Raw genomic sequence first — 27235 nt, 5'->3', positions numbered from 1 at the left:
ACATTTGTAGCTGGTGGCTTAACGTTGACATCGGAGGAACGGGTGGAGGTAGACGATGGAAACGAAGACAGTACCCATTCTGCAGCGTAGACAACACCCATTGATCTTTTGTAATGACCTGCCACTCTGTCCAGTGATGCGCAATGCTTCCCCCCACTGGAGTGGACAACGGTGCTGGGGGGAAGTGAAGACTCATTGCTTCTGCTGAGACTTATTGAAGTTGTTGCCTTGTCGCTGATTTCCATTTCCTTTGGAATTGCGCTTGCCTTTGTATTGCGACTTTTGTTGGCCTTGCTGGTTCTGGCCCTTCTGCCAGTGAGGGGTTTGAACCCTCTGCTTCGAAGAGCCCTTGTTGTCTGAACGGAACTTCTTCCGGAATTCCTTTTTCTTTTCAAGCCCCACGGCTTTGAGGGTGTCTAACTCAGTCTTCATCCGCTGCATCTCCTCATCAGCACTTGCACCAAAGAGAGACGTGCCCGAAAAAGGAAGATTTAGAATTCTGGCTTGAGCCTCTGGTTTCAATGCCGTAAGGCGCAACCATGAGGATCTCCTCGCTGTGATGCCATGCGCATAACCATGCGCAGCCAACGTTGCCCCATCTGCCGCCGCTCCTATAATCTGATTGGAGACTTGACTGCCCTCCAACAGAACCTCCTCAAAGTCCTTTCTATATTCCTGAGGAAGTTTTTCAGAAAACCTCTGAAGTGAGTCCCACAGAGATCTATCATACCTGCCGAGCAGCGCTTCCGCATTGGAGACCTTGAGGAAAGAAGCTGAAGTGTTACAAACTCGTCTCCCCCATGAGTCTTGCACCTTGCTGTCCTTATCCGGCGGTACCGTGGATGAGGATGCTACCGCATTGGACTTTCTTGCCGCCGCAATGATTACTGAATCAGGCGGGGGATCAGACTTGAGGAACAGAGGATCCTCATCAGGAGGACGATACTTCTTGAGAATCCTCGTTGGGACGGACTTCACCGTTGCCGGAGTCAGAAAGACTTCATTCACTGGGTCCATTATACCCGGGACCAACGGCAACAAAGGTTTGGGTGTCGTTCTGTGCTGTAGGGTTTCAAATATGACTGTCGTCTTGATCTGCGGAGTAGTCATAGGCACTCCTAGCTTCAGGGCTCCCCTGCCCAAGATGTCTTGGAACGAGAAAATATCTTCAGTTGGAGATATCCTCGAGCGTGGACTATTTGTCAGGGTCGGAGAGTAATCCCTGTGAGATCGGGTCCTCGAAGAACTTGAAGAGCTACGGGTCCTCCTAGATCTTCTACTTGAGCGCGTTCTAGAATGAGATCGGTCTCTGTGACGAGATCTTCTATTACTTGAGTGCCTAGAACGAGACCGTTCCTTGCGGCGGGTAGCCTGGTCTCGATACGCCTTCAGCCGATCTGCCGTCTCCTTGTCCTCGGCCCAGTGGTGAAGAGGTCTATACCACCTTGGGGAAAGACGAATAGGAGGAGATTTGTGTGTGGGATCCTTCACTGGTGAACGTGACCGTGGAGGCTGATCCGCTTGATCCTGTTGCGATCTTGCAGGGGACTTGGACCTCTCCCTATCCGAATCGCTGTTTTGTCCATCCGAGGATCTGCCACTGCGAGATGCTGAAGAGGATGAGGATAGGCTCACTAGAGATCTAGAGGAAGACCTCGACCGAGATCTCTCTTCTGCGACCCTCCTTCTCTTGGCGGGAGGATCCTGCACTGGAGATTGTCCCACATCCGCAGCCGATGCTGATCCTGGAGAACCTAATTGAGGCCTTAGGACTTGAGACTGGTCCAATGGTTCACCCTCTTTCTGTAGCACCTGCTTCAAAGGCGACCTCTCCTGTGACCTTGCAGGAGAGATGTTCACTGGCTGCGAAACGCTCCGTTCCCTGGATCTCCGCTGATCCAACGACGGTGGCTGTATCGACGCCGAGCAGATAGACGCTCTCTCGACGTCGACCGTGGTTTCCTCGACGCCGACCTCGGGTGGCGATGACTGTCCTTCGGCATAGAGCATCTCGCCGTTGAAGGCTGTCTACTCGACGACGACTGAGGCTGCTTCGATGCCGATCGCCGGTGCTCTGTCGGCGACGGGGTGTGCCTCGAGGCCGAATGCCGCGTGTCTGAATGCGACGGAGGCGGCCTCGACGTCGATCGCCATTGATCGGGCATCGACGTGGGCTGCTTCGACGTCGATCGACTATGTGTCGACAGAGGCTCCCTCGACGCCGAACGACCATGACTAGTCGTCGACGGAGGATGTTTCGACGTCGAACGCCGGTGGCCAGGCGTCGACGGAGAATGCCTCGACGTCACAGCATGACGATGCTGCTTCGACGGAGAATGCCTCGACGTCACAGCATGACGATGCTGCTTCGACGTCAGGTGGCTCGCCGTCGAACTCTTCTGCTTCGACGGTGACCTATCCCTCGACCCTGTCTTTAGCGGAGGTACCTTGGATGTTGACGCTGAAGACATCTTCTTCGTCGCCGTCGACTGCTTCTCCAACGCCGATCTCGACGCCGAATGCGAACCAGTCGGGGCTTCTTTCGACGTCGACCGCGTCTTCCGACTTTTCTGCTTCTTGGGAGATCTTCCTCTCTCAGAAAGCCCATAAACACGAATCCTCTCACGTTCTTTCAGAGTTCTGGATGATAAAACCTGGCAGTGTTCACAGGTTTTCGAGGAATGAGAGTCTGGTAGGCACAGGATACACACTGAATGAGTATCAGTCTTGGCCATCTTCCTTCCACATGAAGGGCATTTGTCAAAGAGAGAAGGCATCTCTGACAGAAAAATCACCTTTTTTAAGCCTAAAAAAGGTAGCAGTAACACCCTAGGTCAAAAAGACGTCGAGTGAAAGCAAAAAATTGTAGGTAACAAGAATATTTTTTGACAAAAAGCCAAAAAGAAAAGGAGCTGTTTCACCAGGGTCCTGACTGAAGGAGCCGGAAAGAACAACTGACCTAACTGTCACCCCTGAGGCATGATGGGAAGCCTGGGGTCATGGCTGCCTTAAAGGCACGGTGCCAGTTTTTTGTTGAAAATGGTTTCATTTTCTATGCTATTGTTTTGCAATGCAGCCTGAGGGCTAACAATGTCTATTTACAAGCAATTTTCAGGATTTATGAGTGGTCTACTCATTAAAACACAAAGTTCAAAGGTTATTTGACCTAATGTGTTTTTTCTTCTACTTCCTTACTAATTGCAGTGCATGTACATGTGTTTACATTGTTTTAGCCTCAGTTATGGAGCTGCATTGGTGTGAGAAAAATAATATATGTACATACATATATGTGGAGCGAGATATATGTGTTTTTTACATATATATTTTTATATTGTTTCCGGGGTCCCGCACATGGGCGGGAATATTCAGTGCTTATGACTATTGATGAGGATCCCCTGGAAGAGAAATGATTTTGCTGATGACTCCACATTCATCGTGATGTCAGAGCCATTTTTTAACATGTTTAAAGCTATAAAACCAAGAAAGAACCCTTATCATAGAACTAGAACCGGTACAGGTGTAGTGATGGCAAATACATATCAGCCTCAATATGCTTTACGACTTTTAGGCAGAACGTCGAGGCAAGAGGAATTATATTTTTGCATAATGAGTGCTTTAGATTTAAATTGCATAGTTCAGGTGCAAATAGAGATCTATTACACTAACGAGTATTATTCGTTCCAAGTGATTCCCGAGGGCGGTTAGCCATAAGCCTTACATTACAAGAACAGAATTACCATATTTCAGTATCACTCATGTACTGTTGGTGAGGATATGAGAAGGTTGGCCTGACCGGTGGGTTTGCAGGTTGTCTCTGGCTATAATCAATTATCGTTGGGAAAAAGTCGATATTCTAGTTGCAGCATAAAATCAGGCAGGCCAAGGACTAAGACCAGGTGAAAAACAATAGCATTATGGGAGCACTTTCCTAGAGATTCTAGAAAGCAGAATTTGATTAAATACGGAGACTAAGCGTAGAAGTGTTTCTAAGGTGCTACGAAGAGCTTGTCTGCATGATTGGACATTTGTTTTTCATTTTTTTTTGGTGTGATTTATACAGCGTGGCTTATCACACTTGAGGGTATCCAGGCGCTGTCCATAGGCACGGGGAGATTACGAGATTTGTCCAGAATCACAGGATGTTGCGCCGACGCAGAGTCTCAAACCCGGATCCCCAGCTCCCAAGTCGGCAGCTCTGGCCACTGCGCCACATCCCCCTCTTTTGAGGCCTGGGCAAGCTACATGAACTGGGATGCATACTTCTTGCAGGAATCTACGTAGTGTTATCACAAATGGTTGCCAGACTCCTGTTATTAGGTAGGATGCAGAAGCGTGGCTATGAGTAACAGCAATGCAGACTTACTAAAAGCATTTTTTGCTAAATGGTCCTGCCATTTCACAAAAAGGAGAATACATGGACAGAAGTGTATTGCTGCACAGGCGGGGCTTTACTGTGGCTCCTGCACCTGATGGCAATGATGTCGCTATTCCAAGCAGTAGTAGTAAAACATCTTTATTGTTTAGACACATGTCCATAAAACAATACACTCACAACATTCTGTAGCCAAGTAAAAAAAAAAAATTTAAAAGGGACATACACAACTTAAAAATAGCTTGCACAGCATATGTTACAGATAGTTTACCCTTTAAGATAAATTTTGTTTGCTGCATGTTGACTGTGTTAACTGCTGCCAAAACGCAATCACCACCAAAGCAGGAGTATGGAAACCCCAGGTGTGGCCTGGTCACCCCAAAATTCCATTTGCAGAGAAGAATGTTATGTATAGATGGATGAAAAATAAAAGAAGCAACGGCATAATACCAATCAGCCAGGACACAGCTAAGTCATGGTCCTCTTTCGAAGTTTTAGGAGCAAACACTATGCAACAACAGAGTAAGCAAACCAAGGGATGTTGGCTGACACACAAGAACTACGAGGGATGGAGAGGTGTGACTGTTAACCCTACTTTCCGCTGTGGCAGGAATGGGGCGCATGTGTAAAAGTCCGGCCTAATGGACAGCCATGAGAGCTTTGCTAAGAAAAGTGGGTTTTATGTACTTTCCTCACTCACAACGAGAACTGAGGAATGCAACGTCGTACTCCAAGCAGAAACAATCATAAGAATGCACTCCCCATGGAAAGAAATGGAGCACGAAATTCCTTGCTGCCCGCCATGGCAGCAATGAGCGGATAAATAGCCACAATCCCGGTAAATACACACAACCAGGGTATTCCTAGGACATATGCCAAATCAGTCTGCAATGGTAGGAATAAGAGTATGTAGAGAAACCGAAATCACTTTTTCTTGGCAGACACGTTAATAAAAGAATACGCTGGACGACGACCTATCATTAGCCACGGGAGCCACTTAAATTCTGTTAGAATCAGGATACAAGTACTTAAACAAGTGGACATGTTCCCAAAAATGTCTTGTGTTTGAGGAGAAAATGGAATGCAACTGAAAGTGTGATGGGCCATTCCAACACAATGGCATCAAAAGGGGCAAACCTACAGTGGTCCGAGTTGTGAGCTCGCCCTCATTACCTGCACGCCAACTGCTCATAATCCATGTCCTTCTCTCTCTCAGTCTTGCTCAGGAGATCCTTATGTCTTCTGATTTCTTCAGACAGAGACTCCTCTGCTTTCAATTCCTGTTCCTTTAGCTGTTCCTCTAGAGCGTTAGCCCTTCACGAAGAGAAATAACAAAGCATAAGATGGTTAGCATTTTCACAGTTACTTTCCACAAGTCAGAGAGAACAGACACATTCATTCAGCACTAATGGCACCATAGCAACTATATACATCCATTCCTGAGGCCATATACCATTTGTCAGAATTCTGACTCACATTATCTGAATGCATGGTGGGCCACAAACTGCTTTATTATTAGTGCATTTAGTCTACATAAAAAATTATCAATAGAAAAGCTCAATAACTTCCATGGAAATATCCTTACAGAAAGAACAGCCTTGTGTGTGTTTTTTGTAACACTTTAAAAGAAGCTCTCCAGAATTAGAAGCTCAGAGTTACAGGCCTTTACAAGAAAATATTTTAGGGAGAGACTAGGGACATTCTTCATCTCCTAGAAATGTCTTCATACTTCTGAGATGTGCCACAAAGAATTCTAAGCTTTTGTGAGATGCTGACTCCCAGAGGTTTCTGAACAATTAAAGAAGTCGCTCACGTTGGAGACATTTAAAATGTGTTTATGGTTATGAGTGTTCCTCGAATATATATTTATGAAATCCATTTAACTGAAGAACAAACAGCCTCACTGTGCAGGCAGGTCTCGGTCAGTATTCTATTTCATAGCAGCCTCTTCAAGGAGAAAAAGCTATGCCAAGGACAGCAAGGCTTGTCACCTATAGCAACACATAATGAACCCTACTAATTATGAGCTAATGCTGATGTCAACAATTAACACCAGGGTATATAATATGCCCCTCACCTACTGAAGTGGCACTTGAGACAACAGTTGTACAGGATGAGCCTTGTGCTACCAAATACAAAATTAAAAAATCTGCAAGGCTTACTACCCTTGTTACCAATGGCAACACGTAATGCACCCTACTAATTATGAGCTAATAGTGATGTCAACAAGTAACTTAGGGTATATAATATGCCCCCCCACCTACTGAAGTGGCACCTGAGAAAATGAGAGATGTATAGGATGAGGCTTGGGCTACCAAATAAAAAAAAAAAACAGCAAGGCTTACTACCCTTGTCACCCATGGCAACACATAATGCACCCTAATTATGAGGTAATGCTGATGTCAACATCAGGGTATATAAATAACATGCCCTCTACCTACGGGAATGGCACTTAAGACAGTTGAATAGGATGCAGCCAGTACGCCAAAATTTAAGAAAGAAATAAAACGAGAAAAAAAACGGTGTTCTTCCCAAAGGTAAATACATATCAAAATCCTGTCTAAAAGTACTTCCATTTTTCGAAGCACTTGAAATAGAATGACCCGTTTTAAGAGAAACCCTTAACTGCTTCACTTCACCACAAAGCAATATTTTCAAACGAATTGTAAAAATGTCATGTGCTGGTAATTCAGGATCCAGGTGCCCTTTCTGTTCTACTGTGGTTGGCAGCGGGGAAGACTGGCACAGAGAAACTTTTGAGCCCTTCCTTAAATACAGTGCCCTGGAGAGGCCTTCAGAGGGTGGTAGGAAGGGCTTACTTACCGGTGAACAAGCTGCAGGTTTTCCTGCTTTAATCGGCGGTGTTGCTCCTCGTTGGAAGCAGCGTCCTTTTCCAACTCGGTCACTCGCTTTTCCAAGAACACCACCTGAGACAAAAGCAATCGGTTAGAGATAGAACATCAACATACTATTATCTTGCCCTAGAGGTTATTACGGATAGCCAGATTGGCAATAAAGCCTCTTCTTGCCATTCAAATTTATTGCCTCCAGCTGGAGGCCTGCTTTACTTTTACTGCTCACGCCACATACAATTCTCTCCAAACAAATACATTTCCGAGTTTAGATTTTTAACTGCATACTATCCTTAAGAAAGGTATTCTACGAATACATATTGTGCACATCTTTTGAAGGCAAGACTAGAAATGTGTTGATCAATCTCTTTGTATGCCACTCGAGAATCAAATTGGACAAAGTGATGAGAAACTATCAACAGTCCAAAAGAAAGTCAAATTATTTAAATAAGTAAAAGCACAGAACCACCTAGTGGAGAACAACATCGGATTACAAGAAAATTCCTTATGTCTCCATCCAAGTCCTGGTAGATTTCTCGAGCGAATCTACACCCCAAGCCTTAACTAAAGTCTGAAGCATTCTCCCCGAGGTTAATTAGTGGTCACAAGTTCTTTTCATCTCAGCTAGACTCTAAAAATAGAATAAAAAATCGCCCACCTGCTAATCCACCTCCATTAGCTTCATCCAACGCCATGTACTGACTGGCTCAACACTCCCAACTGAGCTTACACCACCTGAGCCACCTTGGTCACACAGATGTCACACTGCTGAAATTTTGACATCACAATGCACCAGCAGGTGATGTCTCAGGGCTGTAGCTGGTGAGGCTGGCTGGGATATGGCTGCTATATTGCAGTGATGCCCTGTGTGTTACTTCAAGGGGTGAACAATCAACTTTTAACAGTCAAAGATTTAAGAAGCAGAACACCAGGGAGTCGAACAACATCACAAACAATACTACAAGTTCCAATCAAATGTTGACTGATAGGAAATGCTTGATGTTCATGTTCACACTGAGATACAAGGTCAATATCAGTAGTGTGAAATTTAGTGCTTGAGTGGTCAAATGGAACTAAAGAAATGGGCTCAACAGGGGGCAGCAGAACAGCACGCACGGAATTACAGGCTCTCAATTGCAATGAAAATTATCTTAAGAACGATGTCTAGCAGGCCCTTGGAAAGAGAATAAATATGAAAAACCACAAAGGCCCGGAAACACAATGTGGCTAGGAAATCGCAGAACTCGGTCAGATGAGGTAAGAACTGAAAGGCAACAATTTATGCATGAACATTTTTTTTAGTCTTTTGGATACGAATAAGTGTTGCATCCTTTCAAAGAAATCGGTCACTAATAAGATAGTTCAGATTCACTCGTTTTTTGAAATATTTTTTATTTTATTGCAATTTTGAATTTATTTCTGTTGCATTTTAATAAGGAAAACCTCATGCAGGAGACCTATATAAAGTACGTATGTTACAATCTTCTCTTGCAGCGAGCTACTTGTTTGTAATTTTTGTGTTCACAAAAGAAAAGACTAATTGCCATTTGCAAATGCCCAAAGGAAAGCCCAGAAGGTTTGGCTGAAAATGCCTAAAACATGAAATTTCACCAGTTTGCTCCTCAATTTAGCTTATCTAATTGGCACGCCCAGGAGAACTATGGAGATTGGATGCTCATAGTTACAGCACGTTACTCGTTCACTGAACTAGGCATATTTTCAATTTTCTGCCCCCAAATTTATGAAATCATGGACATCTTACCAGAAGGGGCTTAATTTGTGGCAACCCCACATAGGTATTAACAGTTTTTGGCATCTACTGACTGGGATTCAAATACGAAGGCTAACCATAGCGGTGCTGTTATCTTTTTGGTGAAGCATGCGAACATTTGTCGTGCTTTGCTACAATTCTGTAATGGACTACTACTAGTGAAGTAACAATTGGATTGTTTCAATCCACATTTTATTCACAACAGTGAACAAAATCAACCAAACCTGTCTTGGTGAATATAAGGAAGGCACGTGACAATGTATGAAAAGTAGGACTGTTGGAGAGTAAAATACAAGTTGCGGAGTAACACTACTCAAAAAGTGTTCCTGCTTAACCTACTTACCTCTTTAGGTGACATCCATAGGAAATGGCTGAATAACATACAACTAAGTGCACCACAAATAAAATATTTTTTTACATTGACATTCCCCAATATCGATTGTGAATTTAACAATAACGTACCTGCTTGCTGTGATCAGCCGCCTCTGCGGTGAGCCTCCCCCGCCCAGGGCACGGTGCCTATTGACACTTAGCCATTGCTGCCAGCCCTTAACTAAAACTAGCAAACAATGTCATGATGTAATCACAACTGTTGGTCCAGGTTGCAAGGATGTCAGCAGCATTAAAATTGGTCAGTGCAAGCTACCCCAAGTTGCTCCCATCTTTCCCTACAGTTAGATATGAAAACAAGTTACTTACCTGTAACTGTGGTTCCCCAGCATTGGTAACTTTCATAGATTCCCATGCTTTTGTATCATTCCCCGTCGTCGGAATGAGAGTCTTGGTAACAAAATAACATAGCAGTAGGTACAAAAGAGAAAGAAAAAGGCCTAGGCCTCATTCCCTTTTGTAGCATATCCGCCTCTTTTTGTAAAAGAGACCAAACTTAGGCCTCACCCCATAGAACCGTCCTGAAGGAACCTCAGAGCCTCAGATTTTCGTAGCCATTCTGTAACAGTCACCATCTCTGCTGACGACTGAGCATTCCTCAGGGAGGTGGGTGGGCGCATGGGAGTCTATAAAAGTTACCAATACTGGGGAACCACAGTTACAGGTAAGTAACTTGTTTTCTTGCCCCAGTATTGGAACTTTCATAGATTCCCATGCTTTTGTATCAGAGTAGCAAGCAGTCAGCCATAAGCACATTTTGTGGCATAAATAAACATTGCAATAGCCATTAACACACGGAAACCAAAATGTGCAGAATAAAAGGAAGGTGGGATAGAAAGGAAAGCTCACCAATTAGTGGAAGAGGTTCCTCAGGACCGCTTGGCCTACATCCGTATCTTCCTGTTGCAAGGAATCCAAGCAGTAATGCTTTGTAAAGGTGTGCACGCTGCTCCAAGTTGCAGCTCTGCAAATGTCCTTGATGTGCACTCCCGCAAAGAGTGCTGTTGAAGAAGCCACCGATCTTGTGGAATGTGCTCTAACCCTAGAGGCTTTCCAGCTGAATTATAGCAATGTAGAATGGCACTCGTAATCCACCTTGCAATCCCTTGTTTGGAAAGAGGGAGGCCCTTCTGAGGACCACCAAAAGCAATAAATAATTGGGAGGATTTACGGAATCATTTGGTGCGATCCAAGTAAAATTTTAAGCACATTTGTACATCCAGAGAATGTAGCGACCTTTCCGCTGGTGAAGTAGGGTGCAGAAAGAAAGCTTTAAGAATAATAGGTTCATTCAAGTGGAAGTCCGAGGGCACCTTGGGTATGAACTTTGGATTAGTCCGTAAAATCACAGTGTTTCTTTTGAATTGGAGAAAAGGCTCTTGGATTGTGAGCGCCTGCAATTCCCCAACTCGTCTTGCTGATGTGAGGGCAAGAAGGACAGCCAACTTCCATGAAAGGAATTTCATATCTGATCGACGAAATAGTTAAAAGGGGCCCTTCATGAGCTGTGTAAGGACCAAATTCAATTGCCACGTAGGAGGCGGAGGCCTCACGGGGGGGTAGACACGAAATAAACCTTTAAGAAACTGTTTTATCCTGGAAGACCAAAGAGAAGGTCCAGACGCTGAACGTCTGTACCTAGAAATCGCTGCCAAATGAACTTTTATGGATGAATGGGCCAGCCCAGACCTAGCCAGGGACAAACAATAAGGCAGAACTTGATGAGGTTGTGAAGAGAAGGGGTTAACATCCTCTGTCTTGCACCAAATGCAAAATCTTTTCCATTTGAGACGGTAAGTCTTGTTAGTGGAAGGGGCTCTAGCCTGGGAGAGAACTTCCTTTATTTCATTTGCGATGTGAAGGTTCATAAACTCTCGCTGCTCAGGAGCCATGCTGTCATGTGCAACGATGCTTGATCCGAAAGCCAAACTTGCCCTTTAGACATTGTGAGGAGATCTGGAATCATCCGCAAGGGAAGTGGAGGAACTAGCGACAACAGGTGGAGTTCCGTGAACCAGAATTGTCTCGCCCAGGCAGGGGCTATCAAGATAATCTTGCATGGTTCCACCTTGATCTTCCTGATAAGCCTCGGGATCAGTGGAATGGGGGGAAAGGCGTAGACAAATGTCCCTGACCAGGCTATCGAAAGTGCATTCCCCAATGACTATTGGTGGTGAAGCCTGCTTGCATAAGACCGGCATTTCTTGTTGGTTGGTGTGGCAAATAGATCTATCGCAGGCTTACCCCACTGTCGGACGACCTCGTCCAGAACTTGCTGGTTCAGTTCCCACTCGTGACTGACTGAGGATGACCTGCTTAGTCTGTCGGCATTTTTGTTTAAAACTCCTGGCAGGTGCTCTGCCTGTAGCGAAATCCCATGATGGATCGCCCATCCCCAGATTTCTTGAGCTTCCTGAGACAACGGGCGAGACCTTGTTCCCCCTTCTTTGTTCACGTAATGCATGGCCGTGGTGTTGTCCGTCCGGATGAGAACTTTTGAACCTCTTAGACGAGGGAGAAAAGCCTGACGAGCCAGTTTGATTGCCCTGAGCTCCAAGAGATTGATGTGAAGCCGACGAGTCTGAGGAAACAATGCCCATTGACATGCAGGTCCTGCAGTACTGCTCCCCAACCGCCCAATGACGCATCCGATGTCACAACCTGAGGAGATGGATTGCTTACGAAGGATAGACCTTGGGACAAGTTCTCCTGCTGTGTCCACCACAGAGCAGCTTTTTTCATTGCCGAGGTGATGGTCACTTTGTCGTCGAACGACCCGTGAACCTGTCTCCACTGGATGTCCAGTTGCTCTTGAAGAGGACGCATCCTCAATCTGCAGTGTGGAATCACAGGAATGCATGAAGAGATTACCCCAAGAAGGGATTTGTAACGGCGTACTGAAAGACACCTTCTTCTTTGTAAGTCTAGCGCCATGGTCTGCAGTTTTTCTGGTCTCTTCAAGGTTGGGAAAGCTTTCTTGAGATTTGAGTCCAAGATGGCTCCCAGGAAGCGTGCTGTCCTTGATGGAACCAGAGATGATTTTTCCTTGTTCAGAGTGAGACCCAAATTCGGGAAGAGTTTTGTGCACGCGTTGACCGCTTCCCTCGCAGCCTCCCTGGACGGAGCCTTCAGCAACCAATCGTCCAGGTAAGGGAAGACCTGCAAATGATTCTTCCATAGAAACGCAGCTACTGGTGCCAGCACCTTCGTGAAAATTCTCGGAGCTGAGCGAAGTCCAAAGGGTAAAACCCTGAATTGAAAGTGGCTCTTGGCTACTGTGAATCGTAGAAACCTTCTGTGTGCCAGGTGAATTGGTACGTGAAAGTACGCATCTTCGAGATCGAGCGTGGCCATGAAATCCCCTGGATTGACAAGACGTAGAATGTCTTGAAGAGAGACCATCCGGAAGGATAGGGAGATGAGATAGGTGTTGAGCTCCCTGAGATCTAAAATTGGGCGCAATTTCTCTAGCGTCTTCCTTACCAGGAAGAACCTGGAATAAAATCCTTCTCTTTGGGCGGAGGGAACCGGCTCTATCGACCCTATCAGGAGCATCTGATGAACCTCGAGCAGCAGAAGACGCAGATGTTTTGATGGAATGGCAGCAGAGGGCTTGGATGGTGGGATTTGCGTGAATTCCAGAGTATGGCCCTTTCGAATGATGTTGAGCACCCATTGGTCTGATGTTTTCTTGGACCAATTTCGAAGGTATTGTGAAATCCTGCCTCCTACTGATGATTTTGCAGAGGTGGGTACAGTAGGAAGAGCCAGGAGGCAGCTATTGTCTCTTGGACGCATCACGTCATTGGCAAGCTTGCTTCCCTCTGTTGTTAGGCCTTGAGTTATTTGAAGACTGACCTTGCCTTTGCTGGTACATTTGATGGTACTGTTGTGAACCTGAGCCATATGATGAGTACCTCTGCTGTTGATAAGAGCCTCTGTAGGAAGTGCTCTTGCCCTTGAAACCCCTAAAAGGAGCTTTGTGGTACTTAAGCGTACCCAGAGACTTAGCAGTCTCAGTATCTTTCTTAATATCTTGGAGGGTGTCATCAATCAGCTTACCAAATAGTGCATCTCCATCAAAGGGCAAATCCAAGATCTTATTTTGGATTTCGGGCCTGAACCAGGAAGCCTTAAGCCACCCCTGGCGACGAAGAACTGCAGCTCCAGCCAAGGAACGAAAAGCTTCCGTGGCAATATCCATGGCACAGTCCATGACTTCCATTGACGTTGCTTCCCCTTCTTGCAAGATCTTTTTTGCCTCTGTCTTGGACTCCGGAGGAAGTTGATCTAAGTGTGGCGAAATATCACACCAAAGTTGGTGATCGTACCTGCCCAATACCGCCAGACATTTGCTACTCTCACCAGCAGACTCGCCATTAAAGAAAATCTTTTTCCGGCGTTGTCCAGCCTCCTGCCCTCTTTATCCGGAGTCGTCGTCAAAGGAGCCGAGGGGTTGCAAGACTTCCTTCGTGCCACTTGTGAGATTACCGAGTCCGGTCTTGGGTGCCCCGTTAAAGACGCCGGACCATCCTCAGGCGTTTTGTATTTTTTGTCGAGGCGCGGTAGTACAGGGACCACCGTCGCTGGATTTTTCATCGCCTTAAGGCCTTCATCCCACAGATGTTGAACAATAGGGATGGATCTCGTTATCTTCCTATAAGGTTCTTTAAAATCATATAAAAACACTTAGTGGAAGCAGAAGGCATAGATAGTTTAAATCTGCCAGCCGCTCTCTCCATTAGCTTGTGAAACCCCCCTATATCCGCTGGCGGGGAGTCCACCGTATCCGGACACGGAGATGCTGGGTCTGGAAAGACATACTCATCCCATTCTACCCCTTGACCAGGCCTTTCATCAAAATTTTCATTGTCCTCCGATGAATCATCATGGGTGTCCAATGGAACAAGTGCTGCCTAGACAAGACCTAAATGCACTGTGAAATCAGGAACCTACATAATGATACTGGCACCTTAGTTCTGGCTCTCGCTCGTTCACAAATTATCAGGAATGAAAGTCTTCAAGCAGACCCACAAAAAACTACCAAACATAGTGTTACGTTTTTGTATGGGTCCATTCACCGCACATAAGCCCCATACTGTGCCCGTACATCGCACAGTCCAAGGACTCTTGCCAACTGTTTGTACAGACATATAAGCTTTCAGCAGGGTTCATGCTTCATTAGGGAGTGACTGGGTTGGTGGTAAGAGCAAGCAACATCTTCAATTATCATGAAATCATTTTTCCCAACTCAGTTTTTCTTACTCTCCCTCCTCCCAATTCGTTGGGGCCCCCGATTCCACAGCTTAAAAGGCTGTGGGAGGGTGAAAGAGCAAATGTCACACAAGTCTACAAGTTAATGGAATATACTGAAGTTCCATGCCAAAAGTTGCACCTTCGTGGGAGAATGCAGCAGAAGGTACAGGGGGTAACTCAAGTATCTGCCTTTAAAGTGGCAAATTATCACAACATAGTGCTTGCAAGTAGAGTGAGCGTGACATTTTGAAAGATAATTCCCAATTTTGTTGTACACTTTGGACATTTACAATCCTAGCCACCAGGCAATAGATGTCTAAGCCTCTTCATCTAAACAAGTGAATATTTTGCTTTTAAAAGGGAACTTTTACAAACCGAATTTGAAATCCTTAGAAACTTTTATGTTCTATACAGTTTACCTAGCCAGGGACACAAGAGTTACTGGTTGAAAGACTGGAAGAACTAATACAACTTTAGGTTGGAATTTTGCCTAAACTGCAGGTACAAAACCGGTGCCCACTCTGAAAATCACTCTCCTTTTGTAAAACTAGATATGGATCTTTTGACGGGAGAGCTCAAAGCTGCCCAATCCCAGTCAAGGTAAGAGCAACAAGGAATGTTATGTAGTTCTGAATGTCCACAGCACAAGGTGCCTTCTACTGAATCTCAGTGCAGCAGAAGGCACTGATTATCTATACCTCACTTCCATTACTGAAATTGAGAGCTTGGTTGCTGAGGAATTAGCCTATGCACACCTGCCCTTGTCAGAAACAAGCATTGCTTTCATGGAGACACCCCAGCAAAACTCTTACCAGATCTTGCACATCAGCTTACCTCTTTAAACACCTTTAAAAACTAACATTCATGAATAATTTAGTTAATTTTAGAAACCTACTACAACCTGCATACAATATTTCTTTGCTATCATGCACTACCTTACTATATTTGGAGATAAACAATAAAGTTATGGGTAGGATGCTTGAATTAATCTCAACTATTGGCACATACTCCAGACCGCAGTCCAGTCCATCTTTTTCTGCCAAATGTGTACAGGGCTAACTGTAAATAAAGTTCATAAATAATATCCTATCAAACAAGTTACTTACCTTAGGTAGCACTCTTTCTATTGGATACTCAATCTAACTGCAGATTCCATTAGAATATCCAGAGGCACCAGAGTGGATTTGAACAAGTCTTCAGCAACGTTTCCGCACAAAGATAGGGGGCACTACAGTGACAGAGTAGAGCCGCATTTAAGTACCATCGCCATGTTCTGACATCAGTTTCTCAATTTTTCTCCTCCACGCCCTCAAACATGGAGCACTCAATCTGTGAGTGACAGTGTGCCAAAATGTACCTTGGAACCTTATTATGATGGTCAGGAGTTCACTACATAGAACAGGGAGGGGGAAGACATTGAGGGATCTGTGGTTAGATGGAGTAACCACCAGAACGAGATTTACTTCAGGTAAGTAACTTGTTCTTCTGGTGGATACTTCTAATCACGGAATCCTCACCTTTAGAACAGATGCCTTAACCGTGCATTCCAAAGGTGGAGGGTCTGCGGAGTGGACTTAGATCAGAAAGTCCTACAGGACCAAGAAAGGAATGGGCCTTCCTACCAGACTGGCTGTCTGTGTCTAGAAGATGTATAGCACTAGCAAGCCCTCACCAATCCTGTTGCAGAGGCCTTGACCCTGGTGGAGTGAGCCTGCTTGCCTTACGAGGGTTGGTTCATGTCAGGTGCATTGCAGATTTTGATGCAGTGGACTATGCATCTTGACAGGGCTCTCTTTTGCACCACCTTTAATATCTTTTCTCCAGAGAATCCCACAAACAGCAGTTCCTCAATACTCTTCTGTTTTGTGAGGTCAATGTGGAAAATGAAAGCTTTTAGGGTCGAGCTGACGGGGACGCTCCTTCCATTTTGAAGGGTGAGTTGGAGCAAAAAACATTGGCCAACATCAAAAGGTGGTACAACCTTATGTAAGAAAGCGACTCTGGTCCTCACCACTAATTTTTCTGGGAAGAAAGTGGTGTAATGTGACTACACTAAGAGTGCCTGCAGTTTACTCATGCACAGGTAATGGCAATCAGGAAAACTGTTTTGAGCATGAGCAGTCACAGTGAGCAACTGTGCATCAGCTCAAAAAGCATGCACATTATAAATGCCTACACTAAGTTCAAGTCCCATCAACACACGACTAACACCTTTGGAGAAATATGAGAGTTTTTTTTTTATAATAAAAGTTTTATTGTTGCATCAGAAGTATCACAAATGCAAAGGATCAGCATACGGTAGAGCGTCAACATTCCGCTCTGGCCGTCAATCACGCAACTTTTCTTGTGTTACTGAATGTCACACCCTTCATTAGAACTCTTCGCTTTCAAACTAGCAACATAAAGAAGAGAATAATAAACCATAATAATCCTTTAGACAGCAGGCCTCCAACCCCTCCCTCCCACTTCCCCCCTCCCGGTCCTCTCTCCCTCCCGCCCTGGAGCTCCCATCCCTCTCATACATGGGAACTGGGCAATCAGGCACCCACATATCAATCATGGATCCCCGGCGTGCAGTTTATTCCGTCCAGGGTCTCCTTGACCTCATGGTACTAGTTCGCATTGACTCATTCTAGTCCATGGTACTGCCTCCACTTAGCCCACACCTTCCGAAACTTTTTGGGGCAACCCCTGGCTTTGTAAGTCACTCTCTCCGCCGCCATGTACATATCCAGCCCTCTTCTCCATTCCTCCAGATCTGGTTTTTCGGACGCCCCCCAGCGTCGTGCGATATCCCTTTTCGCCACTACCAACGCCAATACTAGAAAGATAATCAAAGGGCGAGGTAGGTCTACTTCTGTAATTATGCCCAACAGTGCTAATCTAGGGTCACGTGGTATGTCCACCGCCAGTACCTCCTCTAGTTCCAGGAACACACCTTCCCAGTATCCCTGAATGACTCCACATCCCCAAATTACATGAAAAAAATCGGCCGTTTGCTGATGGCATCTAAGGCATGCCGAGTCAGGCACCCTACCCATTCTAAAAAGTCTCACCCTGTCAAAGTATGACCTGTATAGAACCTTAAATTGGATGAGACGGAGTCTGGACTTAATCGCCACCTCCCGAGGGTGCATGAGGGCGAGCTCCCAGTCCAGATCCTCCATGCCTCCCACGTCCGCCTCCCACCTTTCTCGTAGGCCCTGTAGGTCCCCTAGCATGTTGTTGATCAGGGTTTTATACACTAGGGATACTGCCCCCCTCCCGATCTGTTCCTGCAGCAATCTACCCTCCAATGGCGCATATTCTGGGATGTCCGTAAGTGAAATGTTCTGTGCCCTCCATGCGTGTTGCAGTTGAGCGTATTTGTAATACTGGGTGTTGAGTAGGCCAAATTCATCTTTAAGCGCCTGGAAGGTTTTCAAGTCCCCCCTTGCAATCACGTCCCCCAGTGTGGAGATGCCGATGTCGTCCCACCGTCTAAAGCCTTTCAGCTGATGAAGCTCCCCTAGCCACTTGCAGCACCATAGTGGTGTCTGTCGAGTGGGCCTTCTGTCCCAACCCATTCTTTTTGACGCTCTATGCCATACCATTAACGTAATCCTGGTGGCAGGAAGGAACTGCCTTCCCATCGTCTCTCCATAGAGGTAGTGTAGTATAGTCTTGCTTGACCATTTAGATCGTTCCAAGGCATAGGTGGGGTGATCGGCTGCCGCATGTAGCCATTCGTTAATTGGGGTGAGGTGTTCCGCCCAGTAGTACGCCTCTAGATTGGGAAGCGAGATCCCCCCACTGTACTGGTTTCGCTGTAGTGTGGAAAGCGCCACTCTCGGCTGTTTCCCCAGCCACAGGAAGGTGCGCAGTTCCGCATGGATTTTATTCAGGGTGTTAGTCGGCAGAGGATAATATTCGTTCTGGAGTGAATAAAGAAACTTAGGCAGGATGACCATTTTATATAGCGCGGCGCGGCCCAATAAGGTGAGCGGGAGCTGTCTCCATCTGTCCATCTCTGCCGTAGCTTCTAGCATTATTCGGGCTATGTTGGTAGTGAAAGAGCGCGCCCTATCTAGCGTTATAAAGATTCCTAGGTATTGAAAGCCGTCCTTAGTGTGTATAAGTAACTCCGGCAGGCACTCTCTCCGCTCATTGCCTTGTGGGTCGTAAAGGACCGATTTGTGCCAATTTATCGTGTGCCCCGCCCTCGCCCCGAACTCACCTAGCTCTCTGAACAGCGCTGGGATTGTCTTATCCGGGTCTGTCACGAACAATAGTATGTCGTCGGCGTACAGGGATATTTTTTCCTGTGTGGCATCCGAGTCTCCCCATGTAAAGCCTCTGATTTCCTGATTCTGCCTAATCCTGATCGCTAGGATTTCGATGGTAAGGGTAAATAGAAGGGGGGACAGTGGGCAGCCCTGCCGTGTTCCCCGTCCAATTGGGAACTCGCGGGACAACCTCCCATTAACCCGCACTTTCGCTCTCGGGTCTGAGTACAGGAGCTGAACCCATTTCAAGTACTGAGGTCCAAACCCAAACCGTTGGAGGGTCGCCATCAGGAAAGGCCAGTGGACTGCGTCGAATGCCTTCTCCGCATCCAGGGAGAGGAACCAATGGGGTTCACTTCTCTCACGGACCTCCTGTAGCCAATTGTGGGTGCGACGGAGATTTAGTTTGGTTGCCCTGTCAGGAAGGAAGCCGGATTGGTCCATATGTACCAGCTCTGTAATGACCTGTCGTAGACGCCTAGCTAGGACCGTGGCCAGAATTTTCGTCTCTATATTTAGGAGGGAGATTGGGCGATAGGAGGAACAGTCGTCTCTAGGTTTTCCCTCTTTATAAATTGGTACAATAATGGCCAAGGCTAAATCAGGCGGGAGACTCCCTGCCCGGTATGATTCGGTGAATAGGGTCTTCATGTGCCGCTGCAACAAGTCCGCAGTTCGTTTAAAGAATTCCGCCGGGAAACCGTTGGGTCCCGGAGTTTTCCCTGGTTTCAGCGCCGCTACTGCTTCCGATATTTCCTCTAGGGTCAAGTCCGCCTCCAGGGCTGCACTAGCCTCTGTGGACAGAGTAGGCACCTCCATATCATTCACGTAGCGTTGGGCGTCCTCTCTGTCGCCCAGGTCCCTGGCCCTATAGAAGTCTTCATAGTAGGACGCAAAGGCTTCCGCTATGTCCTCATCCGTGTTCACCCGTCTGTCCCCTGCTAACGTGATCTGATCCACCCACCGTGTCGCGCGTTCCTTCCTGCTCAGCCAAGCAAAAAGTTTACCGGACTTATCCCCGACATCATACAGCCTGTGTAGTGTTGCCAGTGCCTGAGTGCGTGCCTCATCGGTGGCCAGGTCCCTATATTGTCTCTGTGTGTCAAGCAGTTTTCTGAGGCGCGTCTCTCCTTTCTGCTGGTGGTACTCCGCTTCTAAGGTCAGGATAGTCGCCTCCTCACTCGCCATCTTGCCCTGTCGTTCCCACCTAGCGTCTCCCAGCCTACTCTGGATACGGTCTCTGAGTACTGGTTTCATTGCTTCCCAGAGGATAACTCCGGAGTCGACTGATTCTTCATTTTCAGCCATGTAGACCCGTATATCTGCCCGCATGCCCCTGAGTAGTTCCGGCGTTTGGATGTCCCATGCCGCTAATCGCCATTGAGCCCGCCTGTCCCTTTGCACACGGCCCAAGTGTACATATAACGGGGAGTGGTCAGATATCCCTCTCGCTTTGTATTCCGCTAGATCCTCCGCCGTGACCTCCTGCCTGGACACGAAGACATAATCTAACCTGGAGAAGACTTTGTGGGCTCCCGAGTAAAATGAATATGTTTTTTGCGTAGGATGAAGCCATCTCCATACATCAGTGAGGCCGATGGTCGTCATGAGCTGCGCTAGGGCTGTTGTGTATCCTACTGTATGTGGTGACCCCGATCTATCTTGCATGGTGCACATCACATCGTTAAAGTCCCCTCCCACTACTTGCGTCGTGTCAGCCGTGTCCAGTAGGATGGCCGTGACTGCCTTCAGTGTGCGCGGCTGTAGCTTTGGTGGGGCGTATACTGACATTATTGTGTATCTACGTCTTCTCCACATCCCCTGAACTCCCGCATATGTGCCCTGCGGGTCTAGCCAGGTGCGTGTAACCGTGAATGGCGTTGATTTGTTTATGAGAATCGCCACTCCCCTGGAGTCCGTTGTGTATCCCGCATGCGCCAGGACCGCATACCGTCCTCGCGCTATAAATGCGCATTGATTCCCTCTAAGGTGGGTTTCCTGGAGGAGGATGATATCAGGTGCCAGTCGTTTGAGGTAGGCGTTAACCAGACCTCTCTTAATTTTTGACCCCAGGCCGTTTACATTCCACGTTAGCACAGTGACCCCTGAGTCATTCCTGTGTGTAGTATCTAGTGTACTTGCCATCGTGTATCACAGTGTCCTCCCCGTGTGGGACCTTGGAGTAGAAGTGACCCTAGGTATGGGCTGGCATGGCTCTGCTGTTTTCCGACAGACTCCCCCCTCCCCCCGCAACCCTCAACAACCCCAACATGAGGTAATACAGGAACCAACTCACCCCTGCACCCCCCTCCCCACCTCCCTCCCCTTCCAGTCGCGTCCCAACCTGGGACCAAACTATCCACGGGAGAAGGCCTGTCGCTCTCCCACGCATCCCTCCCCCCACTAAGCAATAACCAGCACTAAAAACTCAAAGAACAGTAGGGGGTGTGCCAACTTGCTTGCTCCGCGTCGCCGAGCCGCCATCTTCCTCGATCCCTGTGCACCAGTGTTCACGAGAGTGAGTCTTGTGTGTCCGCAATCAGCCCTTGACCTGTAGAGTCCTGTTCCAGTTGCTGGATTTCTTTGGCCAGCGGATGCATCGAAGCACTCCTTTCGTCCTCCTCCTCTCCTCCGGACGTGCGGCTCTCCGATTCCTCCATGTCTTCTCCTTCTGAACGGATTCCATTCCTCAGGGAACTGAACCTCGAGCCCGCCACAGAGTTGTTACCCGGGGACGCCGATCTACCTCCTCTCCTGTCCTCCGTACCTCGTGGTCTGTAGGGAGTCGCCGGTGTCTTCTGCTGCGTCCTCCGCGGTCTCCGCCGCTGTGGTTTCGGTACCTCCCACCGTGGCCTTTCCCGTATCGACCTGTCCAGTGCCTCTCGACCTGCTGCTTCTCTACTATTCAAGATGGGGCGCTCCTCGAGCCATTGCCACGCATCCTCCGGGTGTGCAAAGAAGATGGATTTGTCCTTATAGATTATCTGGAGCTTGGCTGGGAAGAGGAGCATATACGTAATGTTCAGAGATCTCAGCTTTGCCTTCACCGAGTCGAACGAGCGACGCTGCTTTGAGACTTCCTGACTGTAGTCCGGAAAGATCATTATGGTAGCATTCTCCAAGCGGATCTCTCCCATTTTCCTGGCTTCTCGTAGGATCAGATCTCTATCAGCAAAGTTCAAGAAGCGCGCTATAACTGGTCTCGGTCTTGCTCCCTCCGGTGGTTTGGCCAGGAGCGCCCTATGCGCCCTTTCGATGATGAAGCACGGGGAGAACTGCACTGTCGGAAAGGTAGTTTTCAGCCAGTCGAGGAGGAAGGCGGACATATTCCTCCCTTCAATCCCTTCTCTAAAGCCTACAAAGCGCAGGTTGTTGCGCCTTGACCTATTTTCGGCATCGTCCACCTTCCACAGTAGTTGACGGTGGGAGGCCTGCAGTTCCGCCATGTCCTTCCTGAGTGTAGTGATCGAATCCTCATTGTCGGTCAATCTCGATTCGGCCGCCGTTACCCTTTCCGTCAAGTTTCGGAAGTCCTGCCGCAATAGCGTCACTTCGGACCCTACCTTTCCAATTTTCGTTTCCAAGGCTGCCCGCGATGCTTGTATGTCCGTCCTGGACGCCTGGATGGCCTCCATTAACATGGCCGTGTTGTTGCACGTCCCAGGCTGCGTGGACTGTTGTTCCACTACAGGACGTGGTGCCGCAAAGTTGTCCATAGGGCCCTGCCTCGTGGTCTTGGGTACCGGGTCTCTCTTTCCTATGCTTGCTCAGTCTGTATGCCGGGAGCTCCTTGTGTAAGTTCCCTTCCTCTGCGTGGCTTCGGAGCCTGGGCGTGTGCTGTGCACAGTGGTAGCACCTCTGGGTATCTCCGTCCTCTGTGCCTCGTTGGCGGCCTGTTTAGAGACTTCTCCCGCCTCAGCCCTGAGTCTATCTAGGCATCACAATGCGCCGCTGGGGGCGTTGCTGTGTTTTGCAGGCAGGGCTCTGTAGTGCCTGATCTCTCCCGCTCCACTCGGCAGTCTATGTCTCAATGTGAGCACCGGGGCTCCTACCACAACAGGGCCGGTTCTTCTGGCCCCCCGCAGGTCTCGGCTCTCCGCTACACCTCCCTCGCCGGTATTCGGCTCCCTGAGCGTCTCTACAGCGCCGCCGCCATGTTGGTAAAGGCGGGCGCTGTGAGCGAGCCGGACCCCCGGTGCCGCGCAGGTTCGGTTCTCGCCTCTTCCACCCTGACCTTACTTCCGCACTGTCTCCGCGGCGGCTCCCGGACTCACCCCGGCCTGGGTGGGGGCAGCAGGGGTCTCCGCCGTCACTGACCTCCGCAGAGTACGCCGCTCGCGATCGCCGCAATCCACCTCCTTCTCTCCCGCGGCGACGGTTCGGTTCCTCCCAGCGGCCAGGCAGGTCGCGGAGCCCCCGTCAGCCGGATTCAGTGCTGCAGTGTACAGCCGGGTCCCGAGGCGCGGATCTATCCTCCGAGCTCAGCGGTCGCCATCATGGTCGCCGAGGGTCACTGGAGCTGTCGTGGTTCACGGCTCCCTGGCGAGATCAGGGCTGCACCGCCACTGCGGCCGTTCTTTTCAGGTACCCGAATGTTAGTTTTCTCGGTTGGTGCCTCTTCTGGATCGCAGGGGGATATGTTATGTCGGATAATTTTGCAGCTCGGTCGGAGCTCCGTGCAGGCACGTCTAGTCGGCCATGCTGCTGGCCACGCCCCCTGAAATATGAGAGTCTAACCTGTAATAAAAAGCGACACAGCGGGTCATTTAAAACTAGAGGGTTGATCAGGTAAATATATGCAGACCAAAAGGGCCAACAGATAACCCACTGCAATGCCCTGCTGGCCCAATGATAGAACAAACAATAGTACTTCTGAAAGTTTGGTCTGAAGAGGGTCAGTATGACAACCTCCAAACCAGGTAACACATTTCTCCCAGTGCGCAGCTTAGATGGGCTTTGTCAAGGGGTTTGGGCTGCAACCGCCTACTTTGGCTGGAAGATTATACACATTTAAGTGCCACCATGGAAGCTTCAAGCATGGTGGTGTAAGCTGCGGAGACTTTGGTGTAGAACTCACTCCTGATGTTGAGCCAGGAAGTCTTCCTGCAGTAATAGCCAGATAGGAGGGCAGATGCTCATGCTCAGGAACCCTGGGTATCAAACACAAATTCCCCAGTATAGGGCAATTAAGAGGACGTTGGCCTGGTCTGTCCTAATTTCCATTATAACTCGAGACAGGAAAGTTAATACCTTAAAAGCACCCTGGAGGAGGATCCAGTTTGATGTTGGCAAACAGATCTAGTCAGGGAAAACCCCATTGATCACTGACACCCTGCGCCAACTCTGGATGGAGACACCACTTGTGGTCTGCCAATCAACATCAGCTCTAACATTCCGGGATCGCTTGAGACGTGGGGCCTCCTGACCCAGAATTCTGGGCCCAACTCTGCCCTGCTTGTTCCTGTACCACATGGTGCTCATGTTGTCAATGAAGACAGGTACCAGCTTCCCCTTCATGGTTGGGAGGAAGGCTTTCAAAGCCAGGCAGATCACTCAAAGCTTCAGAAGATTTATGTGGAGCTGACCAATGTTCCCTCTAATTGTTTTCCTCTGTGTGCAGCAGTGGAGGGTCTCTGTGCGCTACAACCATGGCTATGTGCGCCAGGAACCAAACCGCGCGTGTCCGCGGCGCCAAATGGCACTCAAAACGTTTACTTTACAAAGTGAAAAGATGGTGCATTTTCACACATACAGCGCCACAATAAGGGTCTTAAGGGCAGTTTGCAAATTGGATAAGCACGCCATGACATGATTTGGTTAAACTGGCCCGTTCTGCCCTCTGTTCCACTCTTTTTTTTGTGCCTTTCTGCCCTTCGTTTCCACTTGTTTTCTCCTCGTTTTTTGTGCCTTTCTGCCCTTTGTTTCACTTGTTTTCCCCTCGTTTTTTGTGCCCTTCTGTCCTCTGTTTCACTCGTTTCCTCCTTTTTTTGTGCCCTTCTGCCCTCTGTTTCACTCGTTTTCCCCTTTTTGTGCCCTTCTGCCCTGTTTCACTCATTTTCCCCTTCTTTTTTGTGCCCTTCTGCCCTCTGTTTCACTAGTTTTCCCCCTTTTTTTGAGCTCTTCTTCCCTCTGTTCCACTCGTTTTTTGTGCCCTTCTGTCCTCTTTTCTAATAGTTTTTTGTGCCCTTCTGCCCTCTGTTTCACTTGTTTTCCCCTTTTTTTGTGCCCTTCTGCCCTCTGTTCCACTCGTTTTCCCTCGTTTTTGTTCCCCTCTGCCCTGTTCCCCTCGTTTTTGTGCCCTTCTGCCCTCTGTTTCACTTGTTTTCCCCTTTTTTTTGCCCTTCTGCTTCACTCGTTTTCCCCTTTTTTTGTGCTCTTCTGCCCTCTGTTCCACTCGTTTTTGTGCCCTTCTGACCTCTTTTCCAATAGTTTTTTGTGCCTTTCTGCCCTCTGTTCCACTCGTTTTCCCCTTGTTTTTTGTGTCCTTCTGCCCTCTGTTTCACTTGTTTTCCCCTTTTTTTGTGCCCTTCTGCCCTCTGTTTCACTCATTTCCCCCTTTTTTTGTGCTCTTCTGCCCTCTGTTCCACTCGTTTTTTGTGCCTTTCTGTCCTCTTTTCCAATAGTTTTTGTGCCCTTCTGCTCTGTTTCACTCGTTTTCCCCTTTTTTTGTGCCCTTCTGCCCTCTGTTCCACTCGTTTTCCCCTTTTTTTGTGCCCTTCTGCCCTGTTTCACTCGTTTTCCCCTTTTTTTGTGCCCTTCTGCCCTCTGTTTCACTCGTTTTCCCCTTTTTTGTGCCCTTCTGCCCTCTGTTTCACTCGTTTTCCCCTTTTTCTGTGTCCTTCTGCCCTCTGTTCCACTTGTTTTTCCCTCGTTTTTGTTCTCCTCTGTTCCACTTTTTTTTGTGCCTTTGTGCCCTCTGTTCCACTCGTTTTCCCTTCGTTTTTGTGCCCTTCTGCCCTCTGTTCCACTTGTTTTTTGTGCCTTTCTGCCCTTTGTTCCACTCGTTTCCCCCTTTTTTTGTGCCCTTCTGCCCTCTGTTTCACTCGTTTCCCCCTTTTTTGTGCCCTTCTGCCCTCTGTTCCACTCGTTTTTTTGTGCCCTTCTGTCCTCTTTTCCAATGGTTTTGTGCGTTTGTGCCCTCTGTTCCACTCGTTTGTCCCTTTTTTTGTGCCCTTCTGCTTCACTCATTTTCCCCTTCTTTTTTGTGCCCTTCGGCCCTCTGTTTCACTCGTTTTCCCCTTCTTTTTTGTGCCCTTCTGCCCTCTGTTTCACAAATTTTCCCCTTTTTGTGTGCCCTTCTGCCCTCTGTTTCACTCATTTTCCCCTTTTTTTGTGCCCTTCTGCTTCACTCATTTTCCCCTTCTTTTTTGTGCCTTTCTGCCCTTTGTTCCACTCATTTTCTCCTCGTTTTTTGTGCCCTTCTGCCCTCTGTTTCACTCGTTTTCCCCTTCTTTTTTGTGCCCTTCTGCCCTCTGTTTCACTCGTTTTCCCCATTTTTTGGTGCCCTTCTGCCCTGTTTCACTTGTTTTCCCCTTCTTTTTTGTGCCCTTCTGCCCTCTGTTTCATTTGTTTTCCCCCTTCTGCCCTCTGTTCCACTCGTTTTTCCCTTGTTTTTGTTCCCCTCTGCCCTCTGTTCCACTCTTTTTTTGTGCCTTTCTGCCCTCTGTTCCACTCGTTTTCCCCTCGTTTTTTGTGCCCTGCCTTCTATGTCACAGCTCTTGTGTTCTGTGAGGACGCGGGGCAGACTCTGGCCTTTTGTTTAAGTATTGCTGTTAATCAGAGCCCCTTCACGGGCTCCGATTAACAGCAATACTTAAACAAAAGGCCAGAGTCTGCCCCGCGCTTTCCTAATAAAAGCGTAGACAGTTTCCAAACGCAGTGTGTACTTTAGCACACGCTGTGTTTGGAAACGGTCTACGCTTCTGTTAGTAAAGCGCGGGGCAGACTCTGGCCTTTTTTTGTGCTCTTCTGCCCTCTGTTCCACTCGTTTTTTGTGCCATTCTGTCCTCTTTTCCAACAGTTTTTTGTGCCTTTCTGCCCTCTGTTTTACTCGTTTTCCCCTTCTTTTTTGTGCCCTTCTGCCCTGTTTCACTCGTTTTCCCCTTTTTTTTGTGCCCTTCTGCCCTCTGTTTCACTCGTTTTCCCCTTTTTGTGCCCTTCTGCCCTCTGTTTCACTCGTTTTCCCCTTTTTCTCTGCCCTTCTGCACTCTGTTCCACTTGTATTTCCCTCGTTTTTGTTCTCCTCTGTTCCAATAGTTTTTTGTGCCTTTCTGCCCTCTGTTTTACTCGTTTTCCCCTTCTTTTTTGTGCCCTTCTGCCCTGTTTCACT

At 47.8% G+C, this 27235-nt stretch overlaps 1 protein-coding gene across 4 annotated transcripts in view; it reads right to left on the bottom strand.

Moving 5' to 3' along the window:
* The window catches only part of RAB11FIP3 (RAB11 family interacting protein 3), a 533384-nt gene that overhangs the window by 69311 nt on the left and 436838 nt on the right, over nt 1-27235 (bottom strand). For all 4 annotated transcript variants that reach the window (XM_078663049.1, XM_078663051.1, XM_078663050.1 and 1 more), the window contains 2 exons: nt 7196-7299; nt 5546-5686 (listed from right to left, as the gene is read on the bottom strand). In XM_078663049.1, coding sequence (XP_078519175.1) covers nt 5546-5686; nt 7196-7299 — 245 coding nt within the window. The remainder of the gene's footprint in view (nt 1-5545; nt 5687-7195; nt 7300-27235) is intronic.

Source organism: Lissotriton helveticus, chromosome 10 (genome assembly GCF_964261635.1).
Source record: "Lissotriton helveticus chromosome 10, aLisHel1.1, whole genome shotgun sequence".
In the NCBI taxonomy this organism is placed as follows: Eukaryota; Metazoa; Chordata; class Amphibia; order Caudata; family Salamandridae; genus Lissotriton; species Lissotriton helveticus.
Note: the sequence above shows the minus strand (reverse complement) of the source record. Positions and strands in the feature narration are given on the sequence as shown.